We start from the raw sequence: 13,834 nt of genomic DNA on the forward strand, positions 1-13,834 counted from the left end.
CCAGTCAACCCTATTTATTGTTTTCAATCGACAGCAGCCACGCCCAGCACCGTGGGGCCGTACGATGCGGCATCTATAACGAAGACCAGCAGCAACTCGGCCTTTACGCCGATCAACTCGATGCCGCCGCACTTGAACTCGCTGAGCCACCATCCGATGGCGCAGCGCCCCTATCTCTACGATGCCATCAGTTTTCCCAACAAGAACGTCAACCAGAGCAATGCCAACGCGTTTCCCAACCAGTTGATATCGCTGCATCAGATCCGCAACTATGCGCATCAGCCGGCGGGCCTGATGGCCGGCGAGCATCTGCTCGGCGTTAGCGTCGGCCCCGGCAAGGACAAGGGATAGCTAACGTCGTACTTTTAAGTTGGCCACGCCCCGTCTTCTTAAGTTACATAACCGATACATACATACGTACATATATGTGTATATGTACATCGTATTGTGTTGACCGCCGATATGTATGCAATACGAGCTGAGGCCCGTTTAGTTAGTTCTTAGTAGGAGTGTCGCGTATCCTGTACAGTATTAATTCGTAGTTAGTCTCTCCTAGTGCGTACCACTAAACTTAATTAGGTTACACATCAACACACACACATGCAGACATACAGTTACCTATCTTAAGTTAACGATAAACAACACTGTAAATTGCCAACTATACGTATTAATTATTCTAATTTACCAACACCGTCCAACTTCATGCTTAAGCTTCATTCGCACTTGGAGACCCCAACTGAATTACTCATATTCCGAATTTTCTCTCTTTTTCCGTTGTGAATGCCGCTCTTGACATTTAATTAAAGTTGTAATATATAATACATTTTTATTTGGGCAGATAATAGTTCCTTAAATTTCTTTTATAATACGCCGAAGACAAGATTGTAAAGTAACGAAGAGATTGCCACCCGGCTAAAATTCATACATATGGCAACACCAACTTGCACTTTATTCCAATGTCAAATCGAACTATCTGATATCCAAAAGTTGAAGCGAGATCAGCAATTTATGAGGCAGAGCCCAGCAAAATTAAAGTTATCGATTAGTTTTTCCTTAACTCAAAGTTACTTTCAGGTTATTTCTAATAACTATCATTGCAATGCCTTCCCTGTCCTGCTTCCCAGTCCACAGCTCGTGTGAGACTCACGTGTGTATATACTAACGATCGTCGCATTCTTTTGTAAGATTTAGTTTAATTCCGTGCGCAAAACAGATCTCGCAGTTATATCTGAAAATCAAATGGCAGCGTTGAAATCAAAGCTAAATGTAATCTAAACACCTTAAGAGTTATGTACATATGCAACTACTTAGGCTACAGTAGCCAAGACCTAACTAATCCATTATGTAACGCATTGAGTACGAAAGTTTCTCTAAGAAATTTTTCAATTAAACTTTAAAATAACATTTAAAAACAAATGGAGGAAATAAAAACTCAAAGTTGAGCATTGAAATTATCAAGTGTTTATAAACTATAAAGGAAACCATGCGATAGCAACAAAAAAATAATAATAACAATAATTTAAACGAAAAAAAAAAACTATTTTGAATTAAGAGTAAGAACTATGAAATACTAACTAAAACTCGATTTCTAATGTTCAAAACTGCAAGAAGAAAGAAGCTGTTAAGAAATTAAAATATTTTTGGTAAGACTGAAGTGATCAAAATTTAAAAAGAAAAAAAGAGAATAAGTCAAGAGCGAAATCATTTGAATACAAATAAAAATACATGTAATTCAAGTTTTTACTGAAAACTAAGTATTAACTAAGTAAAGTCAACTAAATGTGTCCTAAAATTCATACTAAATGTCAGTAATTAATTAATTACTAATAAATATTGTATTGCAAGGCAAAAGTTCAGCTACAAAAAGAGAAAAAAATTAAATTCAAAAGAATAAAACAAATAGTTAGAATGTAATTCCGAAAAATCTCAATGTAAAAAGCATAAACTGAATTCAAAATAATAATGATAAACAAAACAAACGCAAATAATATGGGGAAAATTAAAATACTATCAATACACATAAGCATAGCAAATGAAAGCCTGGAAAAAGCTTTCATCAATGGTTTATTCCGTGAGCATGGAAAATGCAAACATGAAATTTAGTACTTAAACCCGAATATAAGTAAATAAAATTAAATATATCGAAATATATATAATACTTATGTAATTTTCAAGTAGTGGACGTGTGTGTGTTTTAGTTTATGTACATTAACATTTATTTTTAGCTCTTAAATCAGAATTAATAAAGTGAATTCAGTGTTCAAAGATTCTGCTCGCTCTTTGATATGTCATTTATGATAGCCGTGATAAAATTTCTTACGTTATATTTAATAAATCGGCTGGCCACAAAGTACAAAGTAGGCAAACAAGCGGGTCGTACTCGAGCACCAAAGATGAAAGGTTTTATCACACGAAGTAAGGCTGCCTTATAAGAGTACCGGCTGTAATGAAAATGAGAGTATATAAATTTAATACGTATATATATATAGTTTGGGAATTGGGTCTTTTAAGTACTCACTATGTGACAATATGTATTTCCATGAGATTATGCAGAGTATAGCCATGATCCACGTCCTCACGAAATTCGATTTTGTGATCGCCCTCAACAACTTTGAAGAAAAGAGGAGAATACGCCTCAGCCGCTTCTGAAAAACAGGCGTCGGCTGTGATTACAATGAATGGTGACAGAATGGTGCCCATGCATTTAAACGTGTAGATCACATCCCCGGGCAAGGTGCGCTGAAACAGGCTCACAGTCCAGGGCGTGATACCGGGATGGTGTGGAGACTTTACTCCACAGATGGGCGTACAAATGGGATTCGCCTCGAGGACAGTCCACTCGCCATTCTCATCGCAGACGTGGTGGCCAACTAGATTGTCAGCCGAGTCAGACTCGTAGCCTGGCGCACAGGATACCAGCATTTCTGTGTCCATGAGTGAGCCTTCATTGCAGTCGCCAACATCGCTGCATTTTGTGGAATACGCGATGCTGCGTGAATATGGGCTTGGTTCGCAGTAACGAACACATGATATCAAGTTATTTTCCCAAGCACCGTTGTCGCAGCTGTTGATATTGGAGCCGAAGAGCCTATATCCATCATCGCAAGTGATCTCCACGATACTTTGGTCTGGCACCTGGGCATCCTGCTTGTAGCTGAGCTGGGAAAAGTAATCGGTCACACGCATGCCCTGCTTGGGGACCAAGGCACAGCTCTTGGTGAACCATTCAACTGCCTTCGAGCCAGTCTTTTGTCGGCATATTGCGGGCATTTCGTCACTGCCATCGAAACAGTCGGCATTGTGATCGCACAAGCGGTCTTTGCCTATGCAGCTCCCACTCTGGCATTGAAACGAGCCACTAGCACAAAAGGTAACTCCGCAAATATTCTTATCCTCATCCTCTGCATTTTTACAATCACCAACGCCATCGCACACATTACTCCAGTGCAAGCACCTATTGGTCCTCGGACATTGCATTGCGTACTCGTTGCTATAAAGAATAAAGAGATAACATGTAAGAAAACTTCAGATGACCCAACCCCAATCGATATACCCAAATGCTTGTTGTGAACAAATAAACAGAATTAAAATCTTCCATATTAAGAAGTCGCACTCACAACCCTTTGGCGACCCGCATCGCATCGTCCTGTTTCGCCGGTTGGCTAATTTAATTTACATGATGTCACAGATTCAGTTTCAAACATTCTTTGAGAATGAAAATATAAAATATTTTGCACATTGCTCAAATACACATATATAAACATATTTTTTAATAAAAACATTTAATGATAACAATTTAAAAAAAAAAAACAACAAAAATAAAATAACAATTTCAGTTTAGCTCTCAGAAGTTCTAAAAACGACGCGTTCATACATACAGACAGACAGACAGACGAGCAGGACTAAATCAACTCAGCTCGCCGACCAGATGAAATATATGAACATGTTCCCTTAAGGATCCTCTTAAGCCTGCAATATATGCTGTTATACCCTGTTGTACCCTGGGTAAAAAGAAAAACCGAGCTCCCTACTCACGTGCAGTTTCCTCTCAGATCCGTCAGCAATTCTAATAGCGTTGTCTCGTTCGCACACAAAAATTTATTTTCGTCGCTCGAGTCCCAACAATCGTTGATGTCATCGCACTTCAGACTTGAATCTATGCAGCCGCCGTAGTTGCAGCGGAAGCCACTGCAGGTGACATTGTAACAGGCACTGAAAACCTCGTCCGAAGCATCTGGGCAATCCTTCTTGCCATCACAGAGCAATGACATATCAATACAGGTGCCATCCAGGCACGTGAACTCAGCTGAAGTACAGGTATCAGCTGATACTGTGGACTCGAATGAACAGATAAGACAGAAAGGCATATATAGAGTAATAAAGGAAACAGACATAAATGTGCTTACAGAGGAAACTCTGTTGCTCACCTTGGGCAAGCGCGGTTATTGATGCGATAAAAAGAGCCAAAATCATTTTATATAAACCGAAAATGATGATAATTGATGAATAAGTTTCGGCAGCGCATCCACAGACTGTTCACTTCGAGCGCTGAAATGCTAATGAGCACAGCTTTCAGCTGATTGGCCCCTTATCACCGGGGAAATCTGAAGCTCATTCGTTCAACAGGAGATGGCGAAAATCTCTCAATGTGCTCAACTGATATTCTCAAGCTTTGGTAGCAGCAAAAACAATCAAAGCGAATGCTTCTACAACTTACAGCTTACGACGGTTGAATCATAAAAGACAAACAATTTTCTGCACAGATGCTGTTAACATTTTATTTTATTTTTACAATTTAGACTAGCTGTAGGTCAAGCATCTGTTGCTTATTTCTTATCACGAAACTATAATGCCAGTTCGATTAAACCGCGAATCGACACTGACCTACACCAGGCATGTCATATACGAATCTGCTGATAATGCAAGCACAATTCTCTCACGGGAACTCAAAAAAGAATACAATTTATTATAGCATATATATACTAACACTACCAACCAAATGTTCAGCTCAGGATTTCAATTTAACATATAAACTCTTTTACATATTTTGTTTAATATTACGAGTATCCAAGTATATATGAAACAAAAGTTGAAATTGGCTGCATCTATCCTTGAAGGAGCATAAGATATAATTTAAAAAATAATAGTCAGCTAAGTCATAAATATATTTTATGAATACGAGAAAAGTTACCAAAGTTGACATGCGCACTTTAGGTTTCAAAATTGAAGAGTGACCTGACCTAAAATCATATTAGAATGGGAAAAACAACCTGAGTGAAGCTCTACAGACAGAAGGCGGACTCAATTGATTTATGTTCAGATATATATTCATTTTGGCCATCCTGCAAGCATCTGCCTCTTCCTCCAGGTAAAGCGAGCCATACAAATTAATTGATTCCTAGATGAATAGATCACATTTCGCAAACAAATGTTTTTATTGCCCGCAATTGAAGTCAATGTGCTCTTTAATCTTCTTCTATACATCTCATGTGTGTGTGTTTTAGTTTATGTACATTTACATTTATTTTTAGCTCTTAAATCAGAATTAATAAAGTGAATTCAATGTTCAAAGATTCTGCTCGCTCTTTGATATGTCATCTATGATAGCCGCGAAAAAATTTCTTACGTTATATTTAATAGATTGACTGGCCACAAAGTACAATAGATAGTACTTGGAGTTCTCATATTCCGTATGTCCTTCTCCCAGCTGGTCGGTATGAAAGACTCCTTCGAGCTCCGGGGGTTTCATATCATCATATAGAGGCAAGCAAGCGGGTCGTACTCGAGCACCAAAAATGAAAGGTTTTATCACACGAAGTAAGGCTGCCTTATAAGAGTTCCGGCTGTAATGAAAATGAGAGTATATAAATTTAATACGTATATATATATAGTTTGGGAATTGGGTCTTTTAAGTACTCACTATGTGACAATATGTATTTCCATGAGATTATGCAGAGTATAGCCATGATCCTCGTCCTCACGAAATTCGATTTTGTGATCGCCCTCAACAACTTTGAAGAAAAGAGGAGAATACGCCTCAGCCGCTTCTGAAAAACAGGCGTCGGCTGTGATTACAATGAATGGTGACAGAATGGTGCCCATGCATTTAAACGTGTAGATCACATCCCCGGGCAAGGTGCGCTGAAACAGGCTCACAGCCCAGGGCGTGATACCGGGATGGTGTGGAGACTTTACTCCACAGATGGGCGTACAAATGGGATTCGCCTCGACGACAGTCCACTCGCCATTCTCATCGCAGACGTGGTGGCCAACTAGATTGTCAGCCGAGTCAGACTCGTAGCCTGATGCACAGGATATTAAGAGCTGAGTACCCAAGCTATGTTGCTCCTCGGTGCAGTCGACAATGGCGAATTTCTCGATACACTCCGTCGCATAGACAATGCTGCCTAAATACGAACTGGGCTCGCAGTAGCGAGTACACGGGATCCATTCGTGCTGCCACTTCGTCTCAACACATTTGTTGATATTGGCGCCGAAGACTTTGTACCCGTCATCGCAAGTGACCAACACGGTGCTTTGGTGTGGCACCTCGCCATCCGACCTGTAGGCAATTTTAGAAAAGTAATGCGCCACCTGCATGCCCGGTGTGGGATCCAACGGACATCCGTAGGACTGCCACACTGCTCCCATTACCATCGGCCCTTCTCCGTACTCTGAGTCTGAGTCTTGCATGTGTATTTTCCTGCAAATGGCGGGAATCTCGTCGCTGCCATCGTAGCAGTCGACATTGAGATTGCACAAGGAGCTCTTGGCGATGCAGGCTCCGTTCTCGCAACGGAACGAGTCGAAAGGACACTCGTCGCCCCCGCATAAGCTCTGATCCTCGTCTTCACCGTGCTCACAGTCGCGAATGCCATCGCACACGTTTATATGTTTCAAGCACTTGCCGCTTTGCGGGCATTGCATTATATATTCGTCGCTTTAAGGAAATTGCTGATCATTGAGAAAATCTAAGCGAAACGAGGCACAGTACTCACGAGCAGCTACCTTGCAGCTGCGCAAACAGTTCTACGATCGTTGTCTCGTTCGCACACAAAAATTTATTTTCGTCGCTCGAGTCCCAACAATCGTTGATGTTATCGCACTTCAGACTTGAATCTATGCAGCCGCCGTAGTTGCAGCGGAAGCCACTGCAGGTGACATTGTAACAGGCACTGAAAACCTCGTCCGAAGCATCTGGGCATTCCTTCGTGCCATCACAGAGCAGTGACACGTCAATACAGGCGCCATTTCGACACATAAACTCATCCGACGTGCAACTGCCCATTGAAGCTTTTAATATAGGGAAAGAAGTGGGAGAGGAAGCAAAAATAAAGGGGATTAAGGTATACAATGTATATTATTACCCACCATGTACGTATGCAGCTATTGCTGCTAAAACAATAACTAAATGCATTTCTGCGCAAATAATAAATGAAATAAACCGAAAATGTTGATAATTGCGAATCTCAATTCAAGCGCTCTTCCAAAGATTCGCTGTTCACTTCGAGCGCCTGAGTTAAACTGAGAAGAGCCCAGGTTGAAGACCCTTATCAGTGAAGTAGAGCAAATATATATTATTTGGGGTGAATATTTCACATTTTGACTGATTACAAATTAAAAAAAAAAAACAAACAAACGGATAGCTAAGTGCTCAATTAAAATACAGATTTTTTGTCATTTTATGTACGTTTTTATTACTGAAATTAACCATTCAATGTTTCTTAACATTCCTATTACATATGCATATGTGGAATTTCACATTTCACTTTATATATATGTGCATGTATGTAGGTGTGATATATCCATATATATATATATATATATAGGGAGATATACATATATTTAATTATTTATTTGCATGAAGTATGTACCTTTATTTATACGTATTTTTATAGTTATACATCTATGTATATGAAAATCTGTTTCTGTTTTTTAAATTATTGTATGCGCTCTAGACGAATTGAAGTTTGATTGTGGACTCAAATTTACTCAAAGTTTCTTCGGGGTTATTTTACTTTTATTTTTGCTTGCTTACTTTTATTTTTATTTTATTTTGTTTTCCTTCTCGCAGTTTTACATTTTACAAAATGTCGCAGAGAATAGCCGATGGTGGTAATATCATTTGAATAATGGATTCAACTCTGCGTCGTAAGCTTTGCTTAGTAATGCTTGTATATATCATAGGGTGGCGTTAGCGTTAAGTAATGCCTATTGGGTTCTGGATTCAGTTTGAGCTATGCATTCTATGTATTTCATATGTGATATCTCGTAACTCTACGTCGTACAATTAGTTGTAATTGTGGTTTCTACATTTCTTAAAAGTACTATTCTATTGTGTTGTTTGGTTTCTTGGGTTTTGACTTGTTTCGTTCCTTTTGTGTGTGACTTTGTAGCTTTTTGGTGCCTAAGCAATTTGCTGCGTGTTCTCTCAAGTTTCATTTTTCATTTAGATTTCTTCTTCTTTCTTTTCATTTAATTTTAATTTATTTTTGTTTTTGCTTTTATTTGTCTATATAAGTGATAAGCAGTAAGCGTTCTTCTCACTTCGGACACATTGTGAAAAGTTTCATTTTTTTATTTAAAATCTATTCAAGAATAGGTATTATTATTATTTTTTCTTTTTTGTGAGGGTTGTGTCTATATTTGTATTTAAGTTTTTGTGATAAAGAAGAAATCAACATATGCCTAAGATGTAGAGATTAAATACATTATTAATACATTTCAAACAAATACCAAAAGTATTTATGGTGGGCAGAGTTATAATGAATGGACTACAAACAATAGTTGTTCAGGTAAAACGTATTTTCCATGTGCAAATGAAAAGCGAAAGCTCTAAAGAATTTTTCTCTCTTACAGAATTTATACTTGAATGGAAAATTTAGTAATTCATCTCTATACAGCAACAAATCAAAGTGTTTCTATTTCTATTCGTAGTGTTACCTGTTTTATCTTTCATTATATATGTAGGAGTATGTGAAGCTTTTAATTAATTATCTTACATTACACGCATTGTTGTTACACACTAAACATTTTCTAATACATTTAATATACTTAAGTTTTTCTCGTTTTTTTTTTTTTTTTGTTTTCTTCTGGTATATTAATTTTTGCTTAAACTTTTGTTTATCATAAAAAATAAATAAAAATCATTGAGCATAAGTCGAATGAAAACATTGTAAAATCTTGAACTTAATTTAAAAACTTAATAATTTCTTGTTTGCCTGTTTTCTTTTATAAAGTTGTTGTTGTTATTATTGGTTGTTGTGGTTGGGTAGGCGGCGCCAGCGCCAGGTCGCTGCCCCTGAAAATTGATACAGCTCAAGCATTTCACTCGTTCAATTTGTGCCATTCGGCAATTTGGCGACGTGGCGAATTGCAAACTTCGTTCCAGTGGTTCAAAGCGGTGCTGCTCGAATTGGGTCCTCCCAGCTCTAGGCGTCCAATAACCTAGGTGCGACAGAGCCAGAGGCAGAGGCAGAGAGACTGCTTTAGGTTGCTGCCAATTAAAAAGTAATATGTGGGCTTACCTCATTCTTGGTCACGCGATCCCAGTCGAGTAGCATCAGCTCCAATGAGACGCCCTCCAATGTGGCGCCAGTGCCCTGAAATACGATTCGTTTTAATGTACATCCATATACAGGAGTTGATAAGTTTTTCATTCAGTTTATAAATGGTGGCAGATGTGATACCCAAGTCACCGACAATACAGTTAGGGCAAAGATAATAGACATTTTCGAATTGAATGAATGGAAACTTAATTATATTAAAATGAACATTTATTCCATCAAAAAGTTAAGACAAGATTACTCTAGTCGAGACTAGGAAATAACGCAAAGCCTTTAAAGGGGGATAGTCTCATCAGTTGACTCTTCTCTTGTATGAATACATTACAAATAATGCATTCACACACACATTTACTCACACACGCACACAGTGTGTGCAGCGGCTGCGCTTGGGCTATATTGTGGACATTACTATGGGTACTTCATTGTATAATAATACCTCTAATTTACTTTTTCGATATATATATACATATATATAATAATCGTGCAGTTCTCTAGCATTCGAAAGACTTTTTTTTGGCGAGTCGGAGTCGTATGTATGTATATGAAATCAGCGTATTCAACCACAGAAGCCCCCGCATTGAATGGAATACTTCTATCTTTTATATGAAATTCTTAACGAGGAGAGAAAGTGATCTATTTTACATATAAATTCAAATTCGCTTTGCTTTGAAACGTTTTCCCCCTCTAACTAAACCTATAGATATGTCTAAAATTAGAGATAACAAGCAACGCCAGGGGACTTATCAAAGATATCAAATGGAACTCACCTCTGCAGCTGGAATATCAAAAGCAAAGCTCTCATTAAAGACCGGACTGAGCGTGCGTTTCTTGACATGGGTCTTCTTCTTGGCTATGCGCTGGCCGTTGTAGAGCAAGTAGATCTTGACGTAGGGATCAGCAAGGCCGGTGACATCCATGCGAGGCAAATTGCGGGCCTTCAACAAGACGACAGTTAGGCGTCCGGCGGCCGGCTGCCAGCAGAGCGAGATGAGGAGCTCGCCGCGTCCCTGGGCGCGTATCTTCAGGCTGCGTGGCTGTATTTCCTTGCTGATGGAGAGCGCTTCCTTGGATATGTCGCCAATCTCGATGGAGGACAATGGGCAGACAACCTCGCCGATGACATCGTCGCGCGAGTAGCGATCGAAGCTGAGTATGACAAAGTGCAGGCTCATGTTTTGCAGATCGTTCATGTTCAAGCCGTAGAATGTGAAGTCCTCGTCATAAACCGGATTCCGGGTGTTGCGCACCACGCGGGTCTTCACCTTGTGCTGCTTGTCCGGCAGCAGCTGCAGCTTCACATACGGATCGGTGGCTGCCTGAGTGCGTCCATTCATGCCAGTGGGTATATCGCCGGTGCCGCCGGCCCCACCCTTGCAGGGCAGTCCGCGGCAGCGTATGATGGAGACCATGAGAGCGTTTCGTTCAGCCAGGTAGCGCAGCTTGAAGTAAATGGTGCCCAGCTTTCCGTACTGATCAGTGACGGTCAGCTCCTTGCCGTTGGTCAGCGTCTCGTCCAGAGTGATGGTCACATTGCCATTGGCAATGGTCTCCACCGGCGAGTGGTGCTGATTGTGGTGCTTGGCATTGTCGACCACATTCAGCTTGTTGGAGTGGTGCTGCTGCTGGGCCAGCTGCGCCTGCTGCGACACCTCGTCCTCCTCGGCGTACTTCATGTTCTGCGGTGCTGTCGGCGACGTCGACTGATCCTGCATGGGCGAGAGCAGGCCCATTTGCTTGCCCCCGGTGGGCGATGGCGACTTCTTCAGATAGTGCGGCGGCTGGCCACTCGGCGAACGAACTGCGGTCGGACGGCGCGTCGGCTGGAACGGGAACGACGCATCGTGCTGGTTCTGCTTCTTGTTCCGTATGCGCATCTGCCGGGCACAGATGCAGGCCACAGTCGAGAGCACTGCGGCTGCGGTGAGTCCCAGTATGGCGGGCACAACTGCGGCAGAAGAGAAGGCGGCAGGAGAGCAATTGATTAAATACAGTTCTGTCTTTGCCTCGAGAAAATATTAATACTTGACTAGCTAGTCTAATTATAAACTAAATAGAACTGAATATAATAATAATTCCTATTTCACATAAGCTAGCCTGAGAGGGCTCCTTCGTGAGTGAGTCATATCCGGAGACATATCCTTCTACCTCTCTCAAAATGCAAATTGTTTTTTTCCTCAAGTTAGTTTATAGATGGAGTATAAATAAGTTTTTATCTATTATATGCCTCATTTTTATTTTTAGTTTTCATAATTGTATAATTTAAAGTTGGTAAAAATGTAATTTACTTTCATCTTTTATATCAATTAAATTTTGTTGTATATAAGATTGTATAAAATATTCCACTCAGTCAAATACAAAAAATATTATTATTTAAAAAAAAGTGTATTGTATAATCCGAGACCAAAGTAATTAACATAATTAAACAACTTCTATTCAGTTTGATGGCTGTAATCGAAAGAATGTGGGCTTTCATTGAGTTTCAGCAAACAGAAAACTTCGATAAAAACTTCGGCTGCGACTTTGTGCCGTTTGGCTAATGATGTTTGTTAAGTGGGGCCATTATCTGTGGCTACAATATGTTACTCACTTGTGTCCATCAAGCTGACATCTGGCATATACTCGTCAGCCATTTTAAATGCCTTTTGGCTTGAGCCGCGCTGCGCTTGGGTTCCTCGCTGCGTTCACGTAGTTTCGCGTAGCTGCATGGAATAGCAATTAGTTGGAATGAGTACTCGAGATGAAAAGAAGTCCAAATGGTAATGTATAAATAGAAACATCAAGGAAAAGTTCCAAACAAAAGGAAGTGTTTTCCCTCACACATTGAATTTACCACAAATCAGTTGAAAACTTTTTCTTTATTTTGCTTTTTCACCAGCTGCTGCTGCTGCTGCTGCTAGAGTGTTCACGTTTTTCGCACATTCTTGTTGTTATTTTTCATTACTTGAGACACACGCAAACACACACAGACACAGATACGATATTGCACAGACATGAGACCTGCTTGTGTATGCTAATTCGCATGATTCATCAACCCACCCCTGCCATCGCACGTTACTTCAGAGATTTTTTCCGATTTCAGTAATATTCTTTTCATGCTTCTGTTTCACTAGAATATTATATTTTCATGTTTTTACTCAACAAGATTTATTTTACAAATGTTAAATGTTTATCAGCACCTTTTTAATTTATATTAAATTTTAAGAATTTAGTAGCAGCAGCTTGTCGTTAGTTTTTTTTTTATGAGAATCATTGTTTTTTATATATTTACGTTTTAAATTTGGTTTCTTTTAATCTATAAGAACTCATAATAATAATATTCTTACTTGTTTAGCTCCTTCTTTACTTCCTTATATTTTTACAAATATTTTGCAACGTTTTTACAGCTGAATTGGTAAAACGCAGTTCCGCAGCAGTTGCGATTTATTTTGCCTTTGAAGTGCCTTGGGCCAACTCGTTGTCCAACTGCCAATCGTTAATCCTGCGCAGGCGCACTCCCTCCATTCGCTATTTTTTGTGTGGGCTGCTCGGCGAGTGCTGCGCCACGGGCGACTTTTTGTGTGGGCCGCTCGGCTCTCGCTGGCAAGCAGTGGTTGAAGCAGCCGTGTGACGTATTTTGATTGTATTACAGTTACACGGCGATGGGTTGACGTAAACAAACTCTACAACACTGGCGGAAATTGTGGGACTTTTGCATGAGTCACCCTAATGCTCGTTGGGATAAACTCAAATTGAAAGAGGCTGGGTCTTACGATTAGGTCAAAAAAAGAAAATTTATTGTATAATGCACAGTATATACATATATATTTATATTTACAAATAAATAGTACAAAAAAAAAGAAAAATTGCAAGAATATATAATATAAATATTTAATGTATCGCACATAGATGATCTTAAATATTATATCTGTATGTTATAGAATTTATATTTATTATTTATTATTATTTTCAATATATTATACATGTATGTATATTATAAATATTTTATTAATTTTAGGATTATTTTTATAAAGTATGTATTCATATTTTATAACCTACTTCTACTTTTCCTTATTCATTAAATTATTTTATGCAAAAAAAAAAGAAGCAAATAAATAAATAAAAATAATATTAATAAATATTCATGTATATGGTATTTTGTATATATATATTATGGTATTATATCATATAATAATAAAATGTAAAATTTATTAAATTAAAATTATTATTATTAAACTATTCATTATATTATGATTTTACCTTTTCGTTTTCATTGAATTAATTAATGAAAG

At 38.9% G+C, this 13,834-nt stretch overlaps 4 protein-coding genes across 7 annotated transcripts in view; 1 reads left to right on the top strand and 3 right to left on the bottom strand.

Annotated features, from left to right (window-relative positions):
• Positions 1 to 2,085, top strand: part of rn (rotund) — a 47,127-nt gene extending 45,042 nt beyond the window's left edge. For 3 of the 4 annotated variants that reach the window (XM_018112369.3, XM_018112370.3, XM_018112372.3), the window contains one exon: positions 35 to 2,085. In XM_018112369.3, coding sequence (XP_017967858.2) covers positions 35 to 351 — 317 coding nt within the window. In that variant the 3' untranslated portion in view covers positions 352 to 2,085. The remainder of the gene's footprint in view (positions 1 to 34) is intronic. The other variant, XM_089256372.1, reaches the window with a different exon arrangement.
• A 92-nt stretch (positions 2,086 to 2,177) lies between these two features.
• LOC108658382 (modular serine protease) lies at positions 2,178 to 4,548 on the bottom strand. Its single transcript, XM_089256374.1, has 4 exons — positions 4,428 to 4,548; positions 4,036 to 4,330; positions 2,519 to 3,490; positions 2,178 to 2,441 (listed from the first exon to the last, which is right to left on the bottom strand). Exons 1-4 carry the CDS (start codon positions 4,471 to 4,473, stop codon positions 2,261 to 2,263), a joined length of 1,494 nt encoding a protein of 497 aa, XP_089112500.1. The 5' UTR covers positions 4,474 to 4,548; the 3' UTR covers positions 2,178 to 2,260.
• A 950-nt stretch (positions 4,549 to 5,498) lies between these two features.
• Positions 5,499 to 8,071, bottom strand: LOC149092342 (modular serine protease-like). Its single transcript, XM_089261739.1, has 4 exons — positions 7,372 to 8,071; positions 6,999 to 7,293; positions 5,921 to 6,940; positions 5,499 to 5,843 (listed from the first exon to the last, which is right to left on the bottom strand). The coding sequence occupies exons 1-4, from the start codon at positions 7,415 to 7,417 to the stop codon at positions 5,567 to 5,569; spliced, it is 1,638 nt and encodes a 545-aa protein (XP_089117865.1). The 5' UTR covers positions 7,418 to 8,071; the 3' UTR covers positions 5,499 to 5,566.
• A 1,190-nt stretch (positions 8,072 to 9,261) lies between these two features.
• Positions 9,262 to 13,050, bottom strand: Syt4 (Synaptotagmin 4). Its single transcript, XM_018112380.3, has 5 exons — positions 12,890 to 13,050; positions 12,154 to 12,265; positions 10,334 to 11,511; positions 9,528 to 9,602; positions 9,262 to 9,447 (listed from the first exon to the last, which is right to left on the bottom strand). The coding sequence occupies exons 2-5, from the start codon at positions 12,194 to 12,196 to the stop codon at positions 9,328 to 9,330; spliced, it is 1,416 nt and encodes a 471-aa protein (XP_017967869.1). The 5' UTR covers positions 12,197 to 12,265; positions 12,890 to 13,050; the 3' UTR covers positions 9,262 to 9,327.
• Between the last annotated feature and the right edge of the window lie 784 nt (positions 13,051 to 13,834).

The sequence above is a fragment of the Drosophila navojoa genome, chromosome 2 (assembly GCF_054131105.1).
Source record: "Drosophila navojoa isolate 15081-1374.11 chromosome 2, UAZ_NAV_1.0, whole genome shotgun sequence".
Lineage (NCBI taxonomy): Eukaryota > Metazoa > Arthropoda > Insecta > Diptera > Drosophilidae > Drosophila > Drosophila navojoa.